The 22752-nt window shown below is 42.7% G+C and overlaps 1 protein-coding gene and 18 non-coding genes across 19 annotated transcripts; 9 read left to right on the forward strand and 10 right to left on the reverse strand.

Moving 5' to 3' along the window:
* The first annotated feature begins 1939 nt into the window (after nucleotides 1–1939).
* Nucleotides 1940–2011, forward strand: trnag-ucc (transfer RNA glycine (anticodon UCC)). Its single transcript has one exon. It is a non-coding gene; the product is annotated as a tRNA-Gly (tRNA).
* A 109-nt stretch (nucleotides 2012–2120) lies between these two features.
* On the reverse strand, nucleotides 2121–2192 carry trnad-guc (transfer RNA aspartic acid (anticodon GUC)). Its single transcript has one exon. It is a non-coding gene; the product is annotated as a tRNA-Asp (tRNA).
* Nucleotides 2193–2537: 345 nt separating this feature from the next.
* trnag-ucc (transfer RNA glycine (anticodon UCC)) lies at nucleotides 2538–2609 on the forward strand. Its single transcript has one exon. It is a non-coding gene; the product is annotated as a tRNA-Gly (tRNA).
* A 109-nt stretch (nucleotides 2610–2718) lies between these two features.
* Nucleotides 2719–2790, reverse strand: trnad-guc (transfer RNA aspartic acid (anticodon GUC)). Its single transcript has one exon. It is a non-coding gene; the product is annotated as a tRNA-Asp (tRNA).
* A 537-nt stretch (nucleotides 2791–3327) lies between these two features.
* Nucleotides 3328–3399, reverse strand: trnad-guc (transfer RNA aspartic acid (anticodon GUC)). The gene has a single exon. It is a non-coding gene; the product is annotated as a tRNA-Asp (tRNA).
* A 344-nt stretch (nucleotides 3400–3743) lies between these two features.
* trnag-ucc (transfer RNA glycine (anticodon UCC)) lies at nucleotides 3744–3815 on the forward strand. Its single transcript has one exon. It is a non-coding gene; the product is annotated as a tRNA-Gly (tRNA).
* Nucleotides 3816–3924: 109 nt separating this feature from the next.
* On the reverse strand, nucleotides 3925–3996 carry trnad-guc (transfer RNA aspartic acid (anticodon GUC)). The gene has a single exon. It is a non-coding gene; the product is annotated as a tRNA-Asp (tRNA).
* Nucleotides 3997–4341: 345 nt separating this feature from the next.
* On the forward strand, nucleotides 4342–4413 carry trnag-ucc (transfer RNA glycine (anticodon UCC)). The gene has a single exon. It is a non-coding gene; the product is annotated as a tRNA-Gly (tRNA).
* Nucleotides 4414–4522: 109 nt separating this feature from the next.
* Nucleotides 4523–4594, reverse strand: trnad-guc (transfer RNA aspartic acid (anticodon GUC)). The gene has a single exon. It is a non-coding gene; the product is annotated as a tRNA-Asp (tRNA).
* Nucleotides 4595–4949: 355 nt separating this feature from the next.
* On the forward strand, nucleotides 4950–5021 carry trnag-ucc (transfer RNA glycine (anticodon UCC)). Its single transcript has one exon. It is a non-coding gene; the product is annotated as a tRNA-Gly (tRNA).
* Nucleotides 5022–5130: 109 nt separating this feature from the next.
* Nucleotides 5131–5202, reverse strand: trnad-guc (transfer RNA aspartic acid (anticodon GUC)). The gene has a single exon. It is a non-coding gene; the product is annotated as a tRNA-Asp (tRNA).
* A 345-nt stretch (nucleotides 5203–5547) lies between these two features.
* On the forward strand, nucleotides 5548–5619 carry trnag-ucc (transfer RNA glycine (anticodon UCC)). Its single transcript has one exon. It is a non-coding gene; the product is annotated as a tRNA-Gly (tRNA).
* Nucleotides 5620–6146: 527 nt separating this feature from the next.
* Nucleotides 6147–6218, forward strand: trnag-ucc (transfer RNA glycine (anticodon UCC)). The gene has a single exon. It is a non-coding gene; the product is annotated as a tRNA-Gly (tRNA).
* Nucleotides 6219–9287: 3069 nt separating this feature from the next.
* On the reverse strand, nucleotides 9288–13387 carry LOC137049595 (uncharacterized). Its single transcript, XM_067428158.1, has 5 exons — nucleotides 13231–13387; nucleotides 11860–13093; nucleotides 10637–11720; nucleotides 10452–10524; nucleotides 9288–10345 (listed from the first exon to the last, which is right to left on the reverse strand). Exons 1-5 carry the CDS (start codon nucleotides 13385–13387, stop codon nucleotides 9288–9290), a joined length of 3606 nt encoding a protein of 1201 aa, XP_067284259.1.
* A 7249-nt stretch (nucleotides 13388–20636) lies between these two features.
* Nucleotides 20637–20708, reverse strand: trnad-guc (transfer RNA aspartic acid (anticodon GUC)). Its single transcript has one exon. It is a non-coding gene; the product is annotated as a tRNA-Asp (tRNA).
* Nucleotides 20709–21053: 345 nt separating this feature from the next.
* trnag-ucc (transfer RNA glycine (anticodon UCC)) lies at nucleotides 21054–21125 on the forward strand. Its single transcript has one exon. It is a non-coding gene; the product is annotated as a tRNA-Gly (tRNA).
* A 109-nt stretch (nucleotides 21126–21234) lies between these two features.
* Nucleotides 21235–21306, reverse strand: trnad-guc (transfer RNA aspartic acid (anticodon GUC)). Its single transcript has one exon. It is a non-coding gene; the product is annotated as a tRNA-Asp (tRNA).
* Nucleotides 21307–21651: 345 nt separating this feature from the next.
* Nucleotides 21652–21723, forward strand: trnag-ucc (transfer RNA glycine (anticodon UCC)). The gene has a single exon. It is a non-coding gene; the product is annotated as a tRNA-Gly (tRNA).
* A 109-nt stretch (nucleotides 21724–21832) lies between these two features.
* On the reverse strand, nucleotides 21833–21904 carry trnad-guc (transfer RNA aspartic acid (anticodon GUC)). The gene has a single exon. It is a non-coding gene; the product is annotated as a tRNA-Asp (tRNA).
* Between the last annotated feature and the right edge of the window lie 848 nt (nucleotides 21905–22752).

Here is a 22752-nt window from a genome sequence, read left to right on the forward strand (position 1 = left end):
GTGTTTAGTTATTTCTTAATAAAATGTTATTCATTTATTATACCATTAAATTGCACACACATATTTTTGTAATTAAAATGCAATAAATGTGTGAGTTATATTTATTACATTCAAATTTTTAAAAATTCAATACCCGTCAAAAGTTAGAAAATAGTAAGATTATTTAAAAATACATTTTTACAGTAGTCTCTTCTGTTCACCAAGGATAAAATAGAACATATAATACAAAAATACAAAACATTTACAATTTAAAGTAACTTTTTCTATTTTAATATATTTTAAAAGGCAATTTATTACTGTGATGCAAAGCTGAATCTATCATCGTCACATGATCCTTCACAAATCCTTCTGATATGTAATATTATCAGTGTTGAAAACAGTTGTGTAAAAAATAAATCTGATTATTTAAGTTCTTACAAAAGCTTTATTTCAGATAAATACTGTTCTTTTGAACTTTCTATTCATAAAAGAATCATAAAAAAAATGTTTTACACAACTGCTTTCAACAGAGAATGATTAGTGAAGGATCATGTGACACTGACTGGAGTAATCATGATAAATTCAGCTTTGATCGCAGGAATAAATACAAAATGTATATATATTAAAATATAAAAGTCATTTTATATTTCAAAAATGTTCTTTTTTTGTGTGTGGTATTTTCATAACATAAATGATGTGTAGAAGATACTTCTTTAAACACATAAAACATTTTACATTCTCAAACTTTTGGCTGGTAAAATAACAGTGTAACTTATATGTTAACCGTGCAGTATGATGTGACGTTAGCACTAGTTACTACGTTAGATCATAACGTTACCGCACTGTAAATTAAAATACTTTTATATACTAAGAAATCAATGAAAAAACAATCCCTTTTGCAAAAAAAGATAATCTAATACAATAACAGGTTTATTTTCGTCGAGGAGTTTAGTTTTCTATTTTCTAACGAGACAAACCATTCAACACAATTAACATAGGCTAACGTTACATATAACGTTAAACATAATACGATAATATACATGCAAATTAATGGCAGAAATATATAAGTAATAAAGTACATGTAGTCACCTGAGGTAAAATCTGTCTGAATGTAGCTTAGGCAGTATTTGGTGCACAAAACAAGTTTGCTGACGGTAAATAAATATCTCTCCGATCGTAAAACGGGTCTCCCCTCCTCCATTGCGAATGATTGACAGATGACAAGATGACACTGCGCTTCTTTTAAATTCCGCGCCACGGAAACGGCGAAACAGCGCCATGAAATCTACCTGCGGTCAAACATATATTGCATCGGTAGTGTAAAGCACTACCATAGAGAATGAATGGGAAAAGTTAAGGGAAGTTAAGCTTAACCATTTTCGGCTCCCGCGCGGATGACCCGGGTTCGATTCCCGGCCAACGCAATTCTTTTGCTCAAAACTGTCGCCCGGGGCCCCTGGACAACTCTTTGTGTCACTTGTAAATGGAGCAATAACTTTTGAATGGGTCTTTGGGCAGCAGTAAAGGACTAGACCTCCCCGTCGGGGAATCGAACCCCGGTCTAACACGTGACAGGCGGATATACTGTCCACTATACTAACGAGGAGTTGCGGAAGGCTGGCGTCGCACCCGATCAGCGCAACTGCTGCTCGCCGCAAACAGCCTTCCCATTTGCAGGTACGGCCTCATGAGTCATATTGCTTCACAGAAGCCAGAGAAGCCAACAGAACATCTATTATATAAATAAATATGAAGTGTCTGTATAAATTGAGGAATGTCACTAAATTAGAGAGCTTGTTTTTCAATGAAGACATTGGTAGGTAGAGTCCATAGGTTAATGCATTTTTTTCAGTTGCGAGTCCAAACAGACAGAGTTTCAGTTCCTCTGGACACAGTCGCTGAAAATGTGTTGGGAGCATTGACCGCCTAAGGTGGCGTTCAGCAAACAAGCAAAATGCCTGCGTTGGTGGTATAGTGGTGAGCATAGCTGCCTTCCAAGCAGTTGACCCGGGTTCGATTCCCGGCCAACGCAATTCTTTTGCTCAAAAATGTCTCCCCGGGCCCTGGCCAACTCTTTGTGTAACTTGTAGCTGGAGCAATAACTTTTGAATGGGTCTTTGGGCAGCAGTAAAGAATTAGACCTCCCCGTCGGGGAATCGAACCCCGGTCTTCCGCGTGACAGGCGGAGATACTGTCCACTATACTAACGAGGAGTTGCGGAAGGCTGGCGTCGCACCCGATCAGCGCAACTGCTGCTCGCCGCAAACAGGCTTCCCATTTGCAGGTACGGCCTCATGAGTCATATCGCTTCAAAGAAGCCAACAGAACATCTATTATATAAATAAATATGAAGTGTCTGTATAAATTGTGGAATGTCACTGAATTAGAGAGCTTGTTTTTCAATGAACAGATTGGTAGGTAGAGTCCATAGGTTAATGCATTTTTTTCAGTTGCGAGTCCAAACAGACAGAGTTTCAGTTCCTCTGGACACAGTCGCTGAAAATGTGTTGGGAGCATTGACCGCCTAAGGTGGCGTTCAGCAAACAAGCAAAATGCCTGCGTTGGTGGTATAGTGGTGAGCATAGCTGCCTTCCAAGCAGTTGACCCGGGTTCGATTCCCGGCCAACGCAATTCTTTTGCTCAAAAATGTCTCCCGGGGCCCTGGCCAACTCTTTGTGTAACTTGTAGCTGGAGCAATAACTTTTGAATGGGTCTTTGGGCAGCAGTAAAGAATTAGACCTCCCCGTCGGGGAATCGAACCCCGGTCTTCCGCGTGACAGGCGGAGATACTGTCCACTATACTAACGAGGAGTTGCGGAAGGCTGGCGTCGCACCCGATCAGCGCAACTGCTGCTCGCCGCAAACAGGCTTCCCATTTGCAGGTACGGCCTCATGAGTCATATCGCTTCACAGAAGCAAAGAGAAGCCAACAGAACATGTAATATATAATTAAATATAAAGTGTCTGTATAAATTGAGGAATGTCACTGAATTAGAGAGCTTGTTTTTCAATGAAGAGATTGGTAGGTAGAGTCCATAGGTTAATGCATTTTTTTCAGTTGCGAGTCCAAACAGACAGAGTTTCAGTTCCTCTGCACACAGTCACTGATAATGTGTTGGGAGCATTGACCGCGTAAGGTGGCGTTGGGCAAACAAGCAAAATGCCTGCGTTGGTGGTATAGTGGTGAGCATAGCTGCCTTCCAAGCAGATGACCCGGGTTCGATTCCCGACCAACTTAATTCTTTTGCTCAAAACTGTCGCCCGGGGCCCCTGGCCAGCTCTTTGTGTCACATGTAAATGGAGCAATAACTTTTGAATGGGTCTTTGGGCAGAAGTAAAGGACTAGACCTCCCCGTCGGGGAATCGAACCCCGGTCTTCCGCGTGACAGGCGGAGATACTGTCCACTATACTAACGAGGAGTTGCAGAAGGAGGCGTCGCACCCGATCAGCGCAACTGCTGCTCGCCGCAAACAGGCTTCCCATTTGCAGGTACGGCCTCATGAGTCATATCGCTTCAAAGAAGCCAACAGAACATCTATTATATAAATAAATATGAAGTGTCTGTATAAATTGTGGAATGTCACTGAATTAGAGAGCTTGTTTTTCAATGAAGAGATTGGTAGGTAGAGTCCATAGGTTAATGCATTTTTTTCAGTTGCGAGTCCAAACAGACAGAGTTTCAGTTCCTCTGGACACAGTCGCTGAAAATGTGTTGGGAGCATTGACCGCCTAAGGTGGCGTTCAGCAAACAAGCAAAATGCCTGCGTTGGTGGTATAGTGGTGAGCATAGCTGCCTTCCAAGCAGTTGACCCGGGTTCGATTCCCGGCCAACGCAATTCTTTTGCTCAAAAATGTCTCCCCGGGCCCTGGCCAACTCTTTGTGTAACTTGTAGCTGGAGCAATAACTTTTGAATGGGTCTTTGGGCAGCAGTAAAGAATTAGACCTCCCCGTCGGGGAATCGAACCCCGGTCTTCCGCGTGACAGGCGGAGATACTGTCCACTATACTAACGAGGAGTTGCGGAAGGCTGGCGTCGCACCCGATCAGCGCAACTGCTGCTCGCCGCAAACAGGCTTCCCATTTGCAGGTACGGCCTCATGAGTCATATCGCTTCAAAGAAGCCAACAGAACATCTATTATATAAATAAATATGAAGTGTCTGTATAAATTGTGGAATGTCACTGAATTAGAGAGCTTGTTTTTCAATGAACAGATTGGTAGGTAGAGTCCATAGGTTAATGCATTTTTTTCAGTTGCGAGTCCAAACAGACAGAGTTTCAGTTCCTCTGGACACAGTCGCTGAAAATGTGTTGGGAGCATTGACCGCCTAAGGTGGCGTTCAGCAAACAAGCAAAATGCCTGCGTTGGTGGTATAGTGGTGAGCATAGCTGCCTTCCAAGCAGTTGACCCGGGTTCGATTCCCGGCCAACGCAATTCTTTTGCTCAAAAATGTCTCCCGGGGCCCTGGCCAACTCTTTGTGTAACTTGTAGCTGGAGCAATAACTTTTGAATGGGTCTTTGGGCAGCAGTAAAGAATTAGACCTCCCCGTCGGGGAATCGAACCCCGGTCTTCCGCGTGACAGGCGGAGATACTGTCCACTATACTAACGAGGAGTTGTGGTATGCTGGCGTCGCACCCGATCAGCCCAACTGCTGCTCGCCGCAAACTGGCTTCCCATTTGCAGGTACGGCCTCATGAGTCATATCGCTTCACAGAAGCAAAGAGAAGCCAACAGAACATGTAAAATATAATTAAATATAAAGTGTCTGTATAAATTGAGGAATGTCACTGAATTAGAGAGCTTGTTTTTCAATGAAGAGATTGGTAGGTCAGGTCCATAGGTTAATGCATTTTTTTCAGTTGCTGGTCCAAACAGACAGAGTTTCAGTTCCTCTGCACACAGTCACTGAAAATGTGTTGGGAGCATTGACCGCGTAAGGTGGCGTTCAGCAATCAAGCAAAATGCCTGCGTTGGTGGTATAGTGGTGAGCATAGCTGCCTTCCAAGCAGTTGACCCGGGTTCGATTCCCGGCCAACGCAATTCTTTTGCTCAAAAATGTCTCCCGGGACCCTGGCCAGCTCTTTGTGTCACTTGTAGCTGGAGCAATAACTTTTGAATGGGTCTTTGGGCAGCAGTAAAGGACTAGACCTCCCCGTCGGGGAATCGAACCCCGGTCTTCCGCGTGACAGGCGGAGATACTGTCCACTATACTAACGAGGAGTTGCAGAAGGCTGGCGTCGCACCCGATCAGCGCAACTGCTGCTCGCCGCAAACATCCTTCCCATTTGCAGGTACGGCCTCATGAGTCATATCGCTTCAAAGAAGCCAACAGAACATCTATTATATAAATAAATATGAAGTGTCTGTATAAATTGTGGAATGACACTGAATTAGAGAGCTTGTTTTTCAATGAAGAGATTGGTAGGTAGAGTCCATAGGTTAATGCATTTTTTTCAGTTGCGAGTCCAAACAGACAGAGTTTCAGTTCCTCTGCACACAGTCGCTGAAAATGTGTTGGGAGCATTGACCGCCTAAGGTGGCGTTCAGCAAACAAGCAAAATCCCTGCGTTGGTGGTATAGTGGTGAGCATGGCTGCCTTCCAAGCAGTTGACCCGGGTTCGATTCCCGGCCAACGCAATTCTTTTGCTCAAAACTGTCGCCCGGGGCCCCTGGCCAGCTCTTTGTGTCACTTGTAAATGGAGCAATAACTTTTGAATGGGTCATTGGGCAGCAGTAAAGGACTAGACCTCCCCGTCGGGGAATCGAACCCCGGTCTTCCGCGTGACAGGCGGAGATACTGTCCACTACATTAACGAGGAGTTGCAGAAGGCTGGCGTCGCACCCGATCAGCGCAACTGCTGCTCGCCGCAAACAGGCTTCCCATTTGCAGGTACGGCCTCATGAGTCATATCGCTTCAAAGAAGCCAACAGAACATGTAAAATATAAATAAATATAAAGTGTCTGTATAAATTGAGGAATGTCACTGAATTAGAGAGCTTGTTTTTCAATGAAGAGATTGGTAGGTCAGGTCCATAGGTTAATGCATTTTTTTCAGTTGCTGGTCCAAACAGACAGAGTTTCAGTTCCTCTGCACACAGTCACTGATAATGTGTTGGGAGCATTGACCGCGTAAGGTGGCGTTGAGCAAACAAGCAAAATGCCTGCGTTGGTGGTATAGTGGTGAGCATAGCTGCCTTCCAAGCAGTTGACCCGGGTTCGATTCCCGGCCAACGCAATTCTTTTGCTCAAAAATGTCTCCCGGGACCCTGGCCAGCTCTTTGTGTCACTTGTAGCTGGAGCAATAACTTTTGAATGGGTCTTTGGGCAGCAGTAAAGAATTAGACCTCCCCGTCGGGGAATCGAACCCCAGTCTTATGCGTGACAGGCGGAGATACTGTCCACTATACTAACGAAGAGTTGCGGAAGGCTGGCGTCGCACCCGATCAGCGCAACTGCTGCTCGCCGCAAACAGGCTTCCCATTTGCAGGTACGGCCTCATGAGTCATATGGCTTCACAGAAGCAAAGAGAAGCCAACAGAACATGTAAAATATAAATAAATATAAAGTGTCTGTATAAATTGAGGAATGTCACTGTATTAGAGAGCTTGTTTTTCAATGAAGAGATTGGTAGGTCAGGTCCATAGGTTAATGCATTTTTTTCAGTTGCTGGTCCAAACAGACAGAGTTTCAGTTCCTCTGCACACAGTCACTGATAATGTGTTGGGAGCATTGACCGCGTAAGGTGGCGTTCAGCAAACAAGCAAAACGCCTGCGTTGGTGGTATAGTGGTGAGCATGGCTGCCTTCCAAGAAGTTGACCCGGGTTCGATTCCCGGCCAACGCAATTCTTTTGCTCAAAACTGTCGCCCGGGGCCCCTGGCCAGCTCTTTGTGTCACTTGTAAATGGAGCAATAACTTTTGAATGGGTCATTGGGCAGCAGTAAAGGACTAGACCTCCCCGTCGGGGAATCGAACCCTGGTCTTCCGCGTGACAGGCGGAGATACTGTCCACTACACTAACGAGGAGTTGCAGAAGGCTGGCGTCGCACCCTATCAGCGCAACTGCTGCTCGTCGCAAACATCCTTCCCATTTGCAGGTACGGCCTCATGAGTCATATCGCTTCAAAGAAGCCAACAGAACATCTATTATATAAATAAATATGAAGTGTCTGTATAAATTGTGGAATGTCACTGAATTAGAGAGCTTGTTTTTCAATGAAGAGATTGGTAGGTAGAGTCCATAGGTTAATGCATTTTTTTCAGTTGCGAGTCCAAACAGACAGAGTTTCAGTTCCTCTGCACACAGTCGCTGAAAATGTGTTGGGAGCATTGACCGCCTAAGGTGGCGTTCAGCAAACAAGCAAAATGCCTGCGTTGGTGGTATAGTGGTGAGCATAGCTGCCTTCCACGCGACGGCCAGTCGCGCGTAGGTGTAGAGCGCTGCTAGCCAATAGAAAGCGAGGAAAATCCAGAGAGGCGGGCCAAAAATAGTGCATAAAATTGGAGGTTCGAATCCCGCCTCGACCACAAATAACATTACATGTATTTAAAGTTACTGTTCATATAGATTCGCGTAGCGTATGATAAACATACATAATCAAGTACTGAACAGTTATCATTCTTGTGTAAGGTCTGCATAAGTTTTAGTTACTAACATCTATAATAGTTCAGGTGTTGTCGTTAATATTTTAATAATTAAAATATGATTAATTAAAATGAAGACACCCTACAAAATATTTCACACACTTCACACAATAAATATATTTTGTGTGAAGTGTGAACAAAATTTATACTATAGTATATATAGTATATACATTTTATACATTATTTAAAAATTGCTAAAGAATGCACAACTGATATGTAGTTTAAATTAAATTTACTAAGTGCATTACTATAATTGTTTCTATAGTGTAATATTAACAATTATAGTAACATTATTTATAGTCTAATTGTTTTTAAGATAGATACAAAAATAAGAAGCTATAACAGATGTCTTTGTGTACGATGTGTATCATTATTTGAAAATATAAAACTATTTAAAATGATTAATATACAAATATGGAGTTGTGTTATAGTAGTATATTTTTTTATTATGTGATTGTTTTTACATTTCTTTTTAATGTCCCTAAAATATCGTAAATCATATTAAACTAAGATTTACAAATATAAGTCATTTCCTAAGAGTTTTCTCTAAGGTGTCCAAAATTACATAGCCATTGGTAATTAATGTTTCACATATTTAAATATTTATATTTAAAATGAAAACACCACACAACATTCTTTTTATATATATTTAGTTTATTATATATTAATACTAGGATAATAGAGGATAAATATATATCACAGCATATTAAACAGACATTGTCAACATTTAGAACGAGTAAAATGAATTGCTAAAAGAGAACGTGAATTGAACATTTTTTTCTATAATAAAAATATAATAATAAACATGTTATAGCAAGTACTGAAAATATTGCAAATATCAGAATGTTTAAAACACAAGCAAGATCAAACAAATATTTACAAATGTATCTTTTTACACAAGATAAATAAGTTTAACATTCAAAAGAACAAAGCAAAATGTATGCATTCTACCACAACATTATGTAAATATTAATTGCACTATGTAGATAATGTGGGAAAAAAGACAATTGTATTGAATAAAAAAATAAATTAACACTGGGAATATCTTAACATAACCAAAATAAATAATCAGTCTATGAAATCAAGTTACAGTTTAAACTGAACAAAGGTCTATGGAAGAATAAAAAAGAAACCACTTAGGCTACTTTTCAGTTGAACACAGATGATCCTACTGCCCATGTGCGTGTATACAGTACAGTTATAAATATGATTGTACCAAAAGTAATAAACTAATAAAATTTAAGAACAGTATAACAACATGCTTAATAAATATTATATGCAAACATTTCTTACAGGTGAGATACAAAGTATTTACAATTTCAAAAGATTAAAAGTAGTGCTTTCAATCATCTAAATAATCTGAGTTTTGAAAATGTTTTGAAACAATTGTAAACACATTTTCATTGATAAATAAACAAAAATGGCAAATGAATCAGTAAAAGTTAAGCAGAATTTTTTACATTTTACAATCCTTCAATCCTGGACCAACATGGCATTCTAAAATAAAAGAAAGAAGAAACCCCAGAAAGACAATAAGGCAAGAACAAACCAGGGGTTTCAGCATGTAACAGACATCCATAACAAACAAGATACACAGTTATATTTTTATAATACAACAATTACAATATGTACATATTCAAAGCCAGGAAACATGAGGGCAGTCACTTTCCCTTTTCTGCTGCCCATCTCTTCCTTTCAGCCTCATAAAAAGAAGACTGACAGAACTCTCCCCAAGTCATCTCGTGAGGCATCCCTTCTGTCCGATATAGGGAAAACACTTTGGCAGGACAATAGACATATTTCCCTGCCACACCAGGGAACCCAGTATGTGTGTGTGGACTCTCTGGACCTTGTTTGAGTGGCTTGTGACAGAACCTACAGAGGCGACCAGTGGGGTGCTGCTCCAAGGCCTTTCTCTTTCCCCGCTCCTCCATTACCTGTCTTGCCTCTGCAGAACGCTGCTTTACGGCCTCTAGCTCTCGGTTAAAAAAAGGCAATTCAGCAAAGTCAGCAAATGGCATTCGAGGATTGGTGAGGCCTTCCGCTGCATACAGCTGGTATACCTTTGTCGAGCAGTAAAAGTACTTCACGGTCCCAGACTGATAGAAGAAATGAATGGAGGAGCCATCACCAAGGTATCGTGACTTTGGCTGCCCACAAGCAAGACAGTTCCGTGTCCTCTTTGTGGCAGGCTGCTGTTGCAGTTGCTTTTGCTGCTGCTTCTCCACAAGCTCTTTCACCATTTCTTCAATCTCACCCTTAGTTAGCGGGGACTCCTGGGGCTTATTACTGGGTGGGTTCACTGGGGCAGGTTGGAGGGTTAACACTGGAACACTTACAGTTTCACTGCCTTCTGTAAGGTGATGCCACAGCTGCTGGGTTTCCAGGAGTTTCTCTGGACTGGTGTTCAGGGATGAACTTGTGTTTGTCATCTTGGCCAGGTGTTTCACATAACGGGAGATATGCTGTTTTGTGGTGGGGTGTAAAAGGTTATTGGGATCCCTGGAGGCAGCCTGCACAAGGGCAGCATACTCTGCATCCACCTGGATGAGGAGGTCTTTCTGCCCGTGGTACTTTACTAGAAGGCCATCAATGCAATCCCTCATTGGCTGTGTCCACCGAACATGGTCCAGGACAAAAAGTAGACCGCCTGCCTTGATGGAACCTGTGCGAGCAGCACGTGGAGAGGGAGTAAAGGGCAGTGGTGGTGTTATCTCATCTAAAGGAGAGTGGAAAATAAATAATTTTTACGTTTATCTCTCAAATAGCCGTAGTATTCATATAAATAAGGAATAATAAAGGGATGAGGATGGGAGTTAAATTACCTTTTACATTGGTGGGCTGTCCAGGCTGGATCATTGTTTTTGAGCCAAGAGGAGCCACACCAAAGATGTCATCCTGGAGCATAGGGTAATTAATTTTGGATAAAATCAGTGATTACATAGTTACATTTTGTGTTTTAGTGAGTGAGATTGACAGTGAAATTCCTATATACAACAGTCAAGTTTACCTGAGCAAAGTGTTCCTCCCTGACCTCCTCGGGTGGGTCATCAGGTGGGAAACTCTCACTGAGTGCAGACAGCTCTGAGGACTGACGCTCTCCCTCCCCTGCAACATGTACCTTTTGGGACTTGTGCTTGTCCCAGTCCAGGGGTACAGGACGACAACCAGGCTCCAGATACTGCAGTCCAAACCTTTCTCTGGTGTCTGTCTGTGAGACAAGTAAAGCAGGGTACTTGGCTTGACCCGTCACCACGTCTGAAAGCTTGTTTAGTTCCATGATCAGCACTGGATCAAAAACTGCAGGCAGCTTCACTTCAGGCTGCTTCAGGTCCACAAGGCGCTGGAAATTCCAACGAGCCACTCCAATCATGCCCTGCGCCTGGAAAAGTTCTGTGGATACCTGAGTGCCGGTGACCCATCTTGCCTGATGGAAATGGAACCCCTCCTGCTGAGAGGTGCCTCTCACAGGGATCCAAACCAGTACAGCTGCTGCCTCTCCCTTCACATGGTTCAGCTGGACCGTTCCACCATGCCTATAGAGGATCCCCTCTGCAACCTCTGGGTCACTCAGGCAGCCTCTGAGGATGTGGACTCTCTGAATCCTCCACACCTTCAACATTGATGGTTTGAACAGTGGCACACCATCAGGATCACATTCTAAAAAAAATCTTTGCAGAACGCTCTCCACTCTCTCCAGCAGCTCTGTGGGGTGTGGGACCCTGGTGCGGCAGTGCTCCCTGATGTGCTGCTTTGTTGGATTTGCAGGCACTATCCCACAGAAGACATACGCCTGCTTCAGTCTCTGTAGGTCCGTCTGGTCCACAACACTGAAAGCTGCTGACAGAAACTTACAGAAAGCACTGTGCAGTGGATGGTGCTCTGACACACACTCTCTGGAGAATCGCCGCATGCAGTGGAACAAGTCCAGCTTGATGTTGATGTCGCTGTTGTATTCTGCGCGGGAGGAACAGGTGTTGATTATATGCCCAGAGGTTGCCACAGTCACTATAGCCTCAGTGGTCGACCAAGAATCCCAAAGGAGGTGCTCCTGTGGCTCAGGGTTTGGGATCCTGAAGGCAGCACAGCAATCTCTGTTTTAAACACAAAGAGAAGTATATTTAAAATATTAAACATTAAAATACATATGATACATGTATTTGTTATACTATATTGTGTTAATGTTACACATATAATATAGGTGGGAAGTAAAATGTGATGGCTGGTTCTTACCTGTCAACCCACTGGTAGTTGGCTTTTGGCAGTCCAGCAAAAATGTAGCGACGAGACAGCCCCTCATACATTGGCTGCAGGGATTTGTCACTTTCAGACTGCAGCATCACCCAGGACAAGATCATCCAGTTTTCATTCATGACGGCATAGGATGACATAGTACCTGATGCAAGCACAACCTTCCGGGCCAGCTTGCGGGTATGGTCAGCCCTTAATACTTGTCCAAACGTGCCTTGGAGGAGCAGATTGAGTGTGCTCTCTTGCCTATGGTACTCCTGAATGAGGCAGTCAACCAAGTAGTGGGGTGAGACTGTTACTCCGCACCAGCCGACCACATCACTATACCCACCAAATGGAGCAGGAGTGTTTGTTGCTCTTAGTGCTCCTGTGATGGTCTGCTGACCATAAAGTCCACTGTCTCCATCCAGCACATTTTTAACAGTGGACAGGTAAGCCAGGTGTGCACGCTCATACCTGAGGTGGAGAGCCTCATTCAACTGATTAGCCATATCGTTGGGAGACTTTGCTGTGCGCCGCAACTCATCCATCACAGTCTTACATATGGCCTTCTTGTGGGTTAAAAAAGCTGGCAAAATGTTGCAGAAACGACTTGGCAGCATGTCCATCCATTGGGGTTTGTCTGCAAACCAGTACTTTTTACAAACTTTACAGCTGAGGCGAGAGGCAAGTATGTAGTATTGGCTGTTCGTACCAATAATGACACGGGGTCGTCCAACACCTGACGAGACAACGTGGGGATTCGGACAGCCGTACAGGCATGGCAGAGTGTAGTTGTTGCGGACTCTTTCCATAATGCTGTGCTCTGGTTTCCAAATGAAGAATGGATGAAGTTGAAAGTATTTTGGTGATGGGAGCTCATAGATAGCATCAATAAGCTCAGGCTGAGGTGGGTAACGCCACAAGGAGATCATGTTCATTGGATGTCTCACCGGTCTAGATCCTGGCCACAGTCCCAAGTCTTCCATTTCAGTTTTCATCCAGATTCTCTGCTGGTGAGAGCAGTGCCGTCGGCTCACATCCTGGTCATAGCTTGGCAATGGTGGAACAGCATGCTTCTCCTCCAACTTAGTAGGGTACCCAGCAGAGGCTGCAGGCAGTGCTGTGGGAGGAGTAGAGGCACCAGGGAGTCCAGAGAAAGCCTCGCCAACAGCTGAAGGGGAACGTGAGGGAGGAGTAGAGGCTGTAGACTGTGCAGAGGTAACTGGGAGGAGGGCTACAGGACGACAAGGATGACATTAGTCATAGATGAGCATTACATTTGTTAAATATGTAAAATCTGTTTTAAATTTGATAAAATTATGTTACAAGTAAAAGTTTTACAAGTAAAATTATGTTACATTAAGTCCTTACATTGACAGAACACGGTTTCTTGCCCTGGTCTCAAAGGTACTGTGGTCTTGATTGTAGATAACCCCAGTTTAAGCAACTCTGAAGGTACTGGCAAAGGAACCCTCACTGGAGTGAAGGGAATTGGGGAAAAAACATAACTCTGATCAGAAACAGGCATATCCTTACAGTAGTCGACATGTGTACACGTCCATGTACCAACCTGGCCGTGGAGAGGCAGTTGCACTATATTCTTTAGTCCGGTCTGGTTTTGTTGGTGTTGCTGGTGGTTTACGCCTCCCTAACACAGAAAAATCTAATTTAATTCTAATACCCTGTAGTTCTGTCCCTTAGTAAATGTGTTAATAAGTAGTAATGCAAATACATGCAAACCCATAGAACACTTGACTTCAGTACTATTTTTAGGGGAGAGCGGGGCACAACCTAACGCTTTTTGACTGTCTCAGTTTGTGTAAATCCACTTGGGGTTCAGAGTATTAACTGAGATGAAAAATGAATTTAATTAAGACATTTACTTTTGCTATAGTTAAATAAATGTTCAGTGAAATCTTCCAAAGATTTTTTTTAATTTTGGTGCTTTTCTCTAAATAATGTTGATATGGCAACTAGTAAATACACTAAGTTTCGTCATCCTGGCATGTGTGGAAAGTGTTAAAACGTATGTGTTACAACTAACCCAGCGTTAGGTTGTGCCCTGCGCTCTACTAATATTAGGGGTGTGGTATGTTAGTGGGTCTACATTGCATGAGTAGTCTACAACTTCATGTATCAAATGGGATGCGCCATTCTAGTCCAAATTAAAAATATATTTGTACTTTTGCTGTACTTCTGCATTTTGGACATGTGTTTCTTTTACTCTGTAGAACATGTACATACCAAACCTTTAAGTATAGCATGCAAAACAAGAACTCTGTACTTACCCTCAACGATGAGATACAAATGCCTTCAATGTTAGTAGAACAATTGAACACAAGAATTAGAACAGGCCTGAACGTGGCCTAACCAACAAACAGCAAAAAATAAATGTAGAATAGATAATCCTGATTCATGTCAGAATTATCCTTAGTATGCAGCAGGAATAAGACCTTTGACCACTGGGACTCCAACAATGTCTGAACCTAAAAGCACAGTGAAGATAATTTAACTTTCAAGCATTAATAACATAAACAGACAAAATTACATATGTACACCTTTACTGTTAGTTTTTTAAGGCTTGTTTTGTCAAAACACCATACACACCTCACACAATCCACACACACAAGTAGCAGAACACCTCAGTTCTTTTGCAAAATGAAACAATAATTTAACGAAACCCAATTTTGACACTGTATGGTTCATACATTCTGATTCTGTTTGATTCATTTACACACTGCTGTTCTCAATCTTAAGCACTTGTAAAATTTACTTTTCTAATGATATAATCTGGGTTTGATTTTTTTCAGAGATATTGTTTGAGTAAAGTATATGAATATATTGACCAAACAGTACACACAAGACCAGTACTGTCTATTGATGAAACAATTTATCTCTACCCCTCTCATACCCCTCTCATACCCCTCTCATACCCCTCTCATACCCCTGTCATACCCCTCTCTACCCCTTTCATACCCCTCTCATACCCCTCTCATACCCCTCTCTACCCTTTCATACCCCTCTCATACCCCTCTCTACCCCTCTCATACCCCTCTCTACCCTTTCATACCCCTCTCATACCCCTCTCTACCCCTTTCATACCCCTCTCATACCCCTCTCTACCCCTTTCATACCCCTCTCTACCCCTCTCATACCCCTCTCTACCCCTCTCATACCCCTCTCTACCCCTTTCATACCCCTCTCTACCCCTCTCATACCCCTCTCATACCCCTCTCTACCCCTTTCATACCCCTCTCTACCCCTCTCATACCCCTCTCTACCCCTTTCATACCCCTCTCTACCCCTCTCTACCCCTCTCATACCCCTCTCTACCCCTTTCATACCCCTCTCATACCCCTCTCATACCCCTCTCTACCCCTTTCATACCCCTCTCTACCCCTCTCATACCCCTCTCTACCCCTTTCATACCCCTCTCTACCCCTTTCATACCCCTCTCTACCCCTCTCATACCCCTCTCTACCCCTCTCATACCCCTCTCTACCCCTCTCATACCCCTCTCTACCCCTCTCATACCCCTCTCACACCCCTCTCTACCCCTCTCACACCCCTCTCTACCCCTCTCATACCCCTCTCTACCCCTTTCATACCCCTCTCTACCCCTCTCATACCCCTCTCTACCCCTCTCATACCCCTCTCTACCCCTCTCATACCCCTCTCTACCCCTTTCATACCCCTCTCTACCCCTCTCATACCCCTCTCTACCCCTCTCTACCCCTCTCATACCCCTCTCTACCCCTTTCATACCCCTCTCTACCCCTTTCATACCCCTCTCATACCCCTCTCTACCACTCTCATACCCCTCTCTACCCCTCTCATATTGTAAACTGGAATGCACAGCACAGAAACAATGTAACATCCCAAACATTTACCATCTTGAATAATGCTGGATAAAAATGCAATTATGTTTCATGGGAAAAAATCCAGTTTGATAGAGGGCTGAAGTGTGTGTGTGTGTGTGTGTGTGTGTGTGTGTGTGTGTGTGTGTGTGTGTGTGTGTGTGTGTGTGTGTGTGTGTGTGTGTGTGTGTGTGTGTGTAAGCATATATGTGGTTCTCACTCAGTTGACCTGGAAGTTTCGATGAATATGTGGGTAGCATCATCCTTCCGGATTCTTCACCTTCCTCCATGTCTATTAAAAAAGAACAAATCAAAGATTATTCAGTGAATAATGAATAAAGTGACTGAGCATTAAGCTATTTTACACCAATACCCTGAGTTTACATTCAAACGGGTGTACATTTAAAAAAAAAATACATTTAGAAAAAAATTGATAAAGCAACCATTATAAATACCATGTGTGTGTGTGCGCGCTTGTTTGTGTGATTTATGGGGACACAAATTTGTATAATGACATGGGTATTACATTGGTATAAAAACATAAAAGTGGTTTATGAGGACATTTCATATGTGCGCGTAAATCAAATAGCTTTAAAAACATACTAAACAATGTTTTATTAAAAATGTAAAAATGCAGAATGTGTTTGTGTGTGTGAGTGATTTTCTTACTCAATTGGCCTTGGATTTTGGATGGGGATATAGAAAGCATCATTCTCTCCAATTCTTCATCATCCTCCATTTCTGTGAAACAAAGCAAAAAAGCAAAAAAGCAAATCATATGTCATCCCACATTTACATATTTCAGTTTTGACCTAATATATACTCAACTGTACTGTAACAAACCTGGAGGATGAGAGGCAGATGCTGCAAGTTCCACTGAAACACTCTGAAGCTTGGTCTTTTTCTGAGTGAGGTACTGCTGCAGCCGATACATTTTGCTGCCTGGAACACACCGTTTCTGGAGGATGAATGCAGCATATCCATCTGCTCTGCTCTCCCAAACCTCCCTCCAAGTCCTTTCTGCATTAACCCCAAAGCCAACCACGTTATCATCTTCATTCCTCACAGGTGGTGCCACTGATCTTCCAGCTAAATACTTTTTGAGGTCCTCGATTTCCTGGAAGCTTCTACTGAACTCAAGGAATGAAAGTAGGCTCTCCTTCTTGGGACCCTCCGGTTTAAACTGTCCGGCTCTCTCCTCCTCCTCAACCGTCTTAGTCAGGAATAGTGTATAGCCTACATCATTCTCTAGCAGCCACCGGAATGACTTGCCTTTGTACTTTCCAAACTGAAGCACAAACTCTCCCATCACCTCCTGTCTGTCTGACACATCTCCTCCTCTCATGAAGACAACAGAGCGGGCATTCTCCTTGACCTTGTCTTCCCTTTGAGGGGCTGATTTGTCCTGGAGATTGGGGTTGTCTTTGATCCTCTTGGCTTCATCTGAGGGATCTTGTCTCAGATATCCAGTTGGTCCTTTCCTGAAGCACACTTTGATCTTGCCTGGGAAGATCACTTTCGACTTCATCTTGCTGTGCTGTACACAAAGAGCTGATTAGTGTTTATTCGTCTGTTGCATTAACACACTGTATTAATTAATACACTTCTATTCTGAATACATTATTAAGAATTATTTCTTAATAAATAAAGCAACATTTAAATGTACCAGTTTATTCTAAAAACAAATTCATAAATGAAAATAAATCTATTTATTTTGTAAAATTCTTTGTGTTTAGTTATTTCTTAATAAAATGTTATTCATTTATTATACCATTAAATTGCACACACATATTTTTGTAATTAAAATGCAATATATGTGTGAGTTATATTTATTACATTCAAATTTTTAAAAATACAATACCCGTCAAAAGTTAGAAAATAGTAAGATTATTTAAAAATACATTTTTACAGTAGTCTCTTCTGTTCACCAAGGATAAAATAGAACATATAATACAAAAATACAAAACATTTACAATTTAAAATAACTTTTTCTATTTTAATATATTTTAAAAGGCAATTTATTACTGTGATGCAAAGCTGAATCTATCATCGTCACATGATCCTTCACAAATCCTTCTGATATGTATTATTATCAGTGTTGAAAACAGTTGTGTAAAAAATAAATCTGATTATTTAATCAATAGAATTTTTAAAAGAACAGCTTTTATTGAAATATAAAGCTTTTGAAACATTATAAATGCTGTCACTTGATCAGCATCCTTGCTGAATAAACGTATTAATGTATTTAAGTTCTTACAAAAGCTTTATTTCAGATAAATACTGTTCTTTTGAACTTTCTATTCATAAAAGAATCATAAAAAAATGTTTTACACAACTGCTTTCAACAGAGAATGATTAGTGAAGGATCATGTGACACTGACTGGAGTAATCATGATAAATTCAGCTTTGATCGCAGGAATAAATACAAAATGTATATATATTAAAATATAAAAGTCATTTTATATTTCAAAAATGTTTTTCTTTTCTTTTCTTTTTTGTGGTATTTTCATAACATAAATGATGTGTAGAAGAGACTTCTTTAAACACATAAAACATTTTACATTCTCAAACTTTTGGCTGGTAAAATAACAGTGTAACTTATATGTTAACCGTGCAGTATGATGTGACGTTAGCACTACTACGTTAGATCATAACGTTACCGCACTGTAAATTAAAATACTTTTATATACATAAAATCAATGAAAAAACAATCCCATTTGCAAACAAAGATACTCTAATACAATAACAGGTGTATTTTCGTCGAGGAGTTTAGTTTACTATTTTCTAACGGGACAAACCATTCAACACAATTAACATAGGCTAACGTTACATATAACGTTAAACATAATACGATAATATACATGCAAATTAATGGCAGAAATATATAAGTAATAAAGTACATGTAGTCACCTGAGGTAAAATCTGTCTGAATGTAGCTTAGGCAGTATTTGGTGCACAAAACAAGTTTGCTGACGGTAAATAAATATCTCTCCGATCGTAAAACGGGTCTCCCCTCCTCCACTGCGAATGATTGACAGATGACAAGATGACACTGGCTTCTTTTAAATTCCGCGCCACGGAAACAGCGAAAAAGCGCCATGAAATCTACCTGCGGTCAAACATATATTGCATCGGTAGTGTTAAGCACTACCATAGAGAATGAATGGGAAAAGTTAAGGGAAGTTAAGCTTAACCATTTTCGGCTCCCGCGCAGTTGACCCGGGTTTGATTCCCGGCCAACGCAATTCTTTTGCTCAAAAATGTCTCCCGGGGCCCCTGGACAACTCTTTGTGTCACTTGTAGCTGAAGCAATAACCTTTGAATGGGTCTTTGGGCAGCAGTAAAGAATTAGACCTCCCCGTCGGGGTATCGAACCCCGGTCTTCCGCGTGACAGGCGGAGATACTGTCCACTATACTAACGAGGAGTTGCGGAAGGCTAGCGTCGCACCCGATCAGCGCAACTGCTGCTCGCCGCAAACAGGCTTCCCATTTGCAGGTACGGCCTCATGAGTCATATCGCTTCACAGAAGCAAAGAGAAGCCAACAGAACATGTAAAATATAATTAAATATAAAGTGTCTTTATAAATTGAGGAATGTCACTGAATTAGAGAGCTTGTTTTTCAATGAAGAGATTGGTAGGTCAGGTCCATAGGTTAATGCATTTTTTTCAGTTGCGAGTCCAAACAGACAGAGTTTCAGTTCCTCTGCACACAGTCACTGAAAATGTCGAACCCCGGTCTAAAGCGTGACAGGCGGAGATACTGTCCACTATACTAACGAAGAATTGCGGAAGGCTGGCGTCGCACCCGATCAGCGCAACTGCTGCTCGCCGCAAACAGGCTTCCCATTTGCAGGTACGGCCTCATGAGTCATATCGCTTCACAGAAGCAAAGAGAAGCCAACAGAACATGTAAAATATAAATAAATATAAAGTGTCTGTATAAATTGAGGAATGTCACTGAATAAGAGAGCTTGTTTTTCAATGAAGAGATTGGTAGGTAGAGTCCATAGGTTAATGCATTTTTTTCAGTTGCGAGTCCAAACAGACAGAGTTTCAGTTCCTCTGCACACAGTCACTGATAATGTGTTGGGAGCATTGACCGCGTAAGGTGGCGTTGAGCAAACAAGCAAAATGCCTGCGTTGGTGGTATAGTGGTGAGCATAGCTGCCTTCCAAGAAGTTGACCCGGGTTCGATTCCCGACCAACGCAATTCTTTTGCTCAAAACTGTCGCCCGGGGCCCCTGGCCAGCTCTTTGTGTCACTTGTAAATGGAGCAATAACTTTTGAATGGGTCTTTGGGCAGCAGTAAAGGACTAGACCTCCCCGTCGGGGAATCGAACCCCGGTCTTCCGCGTGACAGGCAGAGATACTGTCCACTATACTAACGAGGAGTTGCAGAAGGCTGGCCTCGCACCCGATCAGCGCAACTGCTGCTCGCCGCAAACAGGCTTCCCATTTGCAGGTACGGCCTCATGAGTCATATCGCTTCAAAGAAGCCAACAGAACATCTATTATATAAATAAATATGAAGTGTCTGTATAAATTGTGGAATGTCACTGAATTAGTGAGCTTGTTTTTCAATGAAGAGATTGGTAGGTAGAGTCCATAGGTTAATGCATTTTTTTCAGTTGCGAGTCCAAACAGACAGAGTTTCAGTTCCTCTGCACACAGTCACTGATAATGTGTTGGGAGCATTGGCCGCGTAAGGTGGCGTTCAGCAAACAAGCAAAATGCCTGCGTTGGTTGTATAGTGGTGAGCATAGCTGCCTTCCAAGAAGTTGACCCGGGTTCGATTCCGACCAACGCAATTCTTTTGCTCAAAACTGTCGCCCGGGGCCCCTGGCCAGCTCTTTGTGTCACTTGTAAATGGAGCAATAACTTTTGAATGGGTCTTTGGGCAGCAGTAAAGGACTAGACCTCCCCGTCGGGGAATCGAACCCCGGTCTTCCGCGTGACAGGCGGAGATACTGTCCACTATACTAACGAGGAGTTGCAGAAGGCTGGCGTCGCACCCGATCAGCGCAACTGCTGCTCGCCGCAAGCATCCTTCCCATTTGCAGGTACGGCCTCATGAGTCATATCGCTTCAAAGAAGCCAACAGAACATCTATTATATAAATAAATATGAAGTGTCTGTATAAATTGTGGAATGTCACTGAATTAGAGAGCTTGTTTTTCAATGAAGAGATTGGTAGGTAGAGTCCATAGGTTAATGCATTTTTTTCAGTTGCGAGTCCAAACAGACAGAGTTTCAGTTCCTCTGCACACAGTCGCTGAAAATGTGTTGGGAGCATTGACCGCCTAAGGTGGCGTTCAGCAAACAAGCAAAATGCCTGCGTTGGTGGTATAGTGGTAAGCATAGCTGCCTTCCAAGCAGTTGACCCGGGTTCGATTCCCGGCCAACGCAATTCTTTTGCTCAAAAATGTCTCCCGGGGCCCTGGCCAACTCTTTGTGTCACTTGTAGCTGGAGCAATAACTTTTGAATGGGTCTTTGGGCAGCAGTAAAGGACTAGACCTCCCCGTCGGGGAATCGAACCCCGGTCTTCCGCGTGACAGGCGGAGATACTGTCCACTATACTAACGAGGAGTTGCAGAAGGCTGGCGTCGCACCCGATCAGCGCAACTGCTGCTCGCCGCAAACATCCTTCCCATTTGCAGGTACGGCCTCATGAGTCATATCGCTTCAAAGAAGCCAACAGAACATCTATTATATAAATAAATATGAAGTGTCTGTATAAATTGTGGAATGTCACTGAATTAGAGAGCTTGTTTTTCAATGAAGAGATTGGTAGGTAGAGTCCATAGGTTAATGCATTTTTTTCAGTTGCGAGTCCAAACAGACAGAGTTTCAGTTCCTCTGCACACAGTCGCTGAAAATGTGTTGGGAGCATTGACCGCCTAAGGTGGCGTTCAGCAAACAAGAAAAATGCCTGCGTTGGTGGTATAGTGGTGAGCATAGCTGCCTTCCAAGCAGTTGACCCGGGTTCGATTCCCGGCCAACGCAATTCTTTTGCTCAAAAATGTCTCCCGGGGCCCTGGCCAACTCTTTGTGTAACTTGTAGCTGGAGCAATAACTTTTGAATGGGTCTTTGGGCAGCAGTAAAGAATTAGACCTCCCCGTCGGGGAATCGAACCCCGGTCTTCCGCGTGACAGGCGGAGATACTGTCCACTATACTAACGAGGAGTTACGGAAGGCTGGCGTCGCACCCGATCAGCGCAACTGCTGCTCGCCGCAAACAGGCTTCCCATTTGCAGGTACGGCCTCATGAGTCATATCGCTTCACAGAAGCAAAGAGAAGCCAACAGAACATGTAATATATAATTAAATATAAAGTGTCTGTATAAATTGTGGAATGTCACTGAATTAGAGAGCTTGTTTTTCAATGAAGAGATTGGTAGGTAGAGTCCATAGGTTAATGCATTTTTTTCAGTTGCGAGTCCAAACAGACAGAGTTTCAGTTCCTCTGCACACAGTCACTGATAATGTGTTGGGAGCATTGACCGCGTAAGGTGGCGTTGAGCAAACAAGCAAAATGCCTGCGTTGGTGGTATAGTGGTGAGCATAGCTGCCTTCCAAGAAGTTGACCCGGGTTCGATTCCTGACCAACGCAATTCTTTTGCTCAAAACTGTCGCCCGGGGCCCCTGGCCAGCTCTTTGTGTCACTTGTAAATGGAGCAATAACTTTTGAATGGGTCTTTGGGCAGCAGTAAAGGACTAGACCTCCCCGTCTGGGAATCGAACCCCGGTCTTCCGCGTGACAGGCAGAGATACTGTCCACTATACTAACGAGGAGTTGCAGAAGGCTGGCCTCGCACCCGATCAGCGCAACTGCTGCTCGCCGCAAACAGGCTTCCCATTTGCAGGTACGGCCTCATGAGTCATATCGCTTCAAAGAAGCCAACAGAACATCTATTATATAAATAAATATGAAGTGTCTGTATAAATTGTGGAATGTCACTGAATTAGAGAGCTTGTTTTTCAATGAAGAGATTGGTAGGTAGAGTCCATAGGTTAATGCATTTTTTTCAGTT

The sequence above is a fragment of the Pseudorasbora parva genome, chromosome 2 (assembly GCF_024679245.1).
Source record: "Pseudorasbora parva isolate DD20220531a chromosome 2, ASM2467924v1, whole genome shotgun sequence".
Lineage (NCBI taxonomy): Eukaryota > Metazoa > Chordata > Actinopteri > Cypriniformes > Gobionidae > Pseudorasbora > Pseudorasbora parva.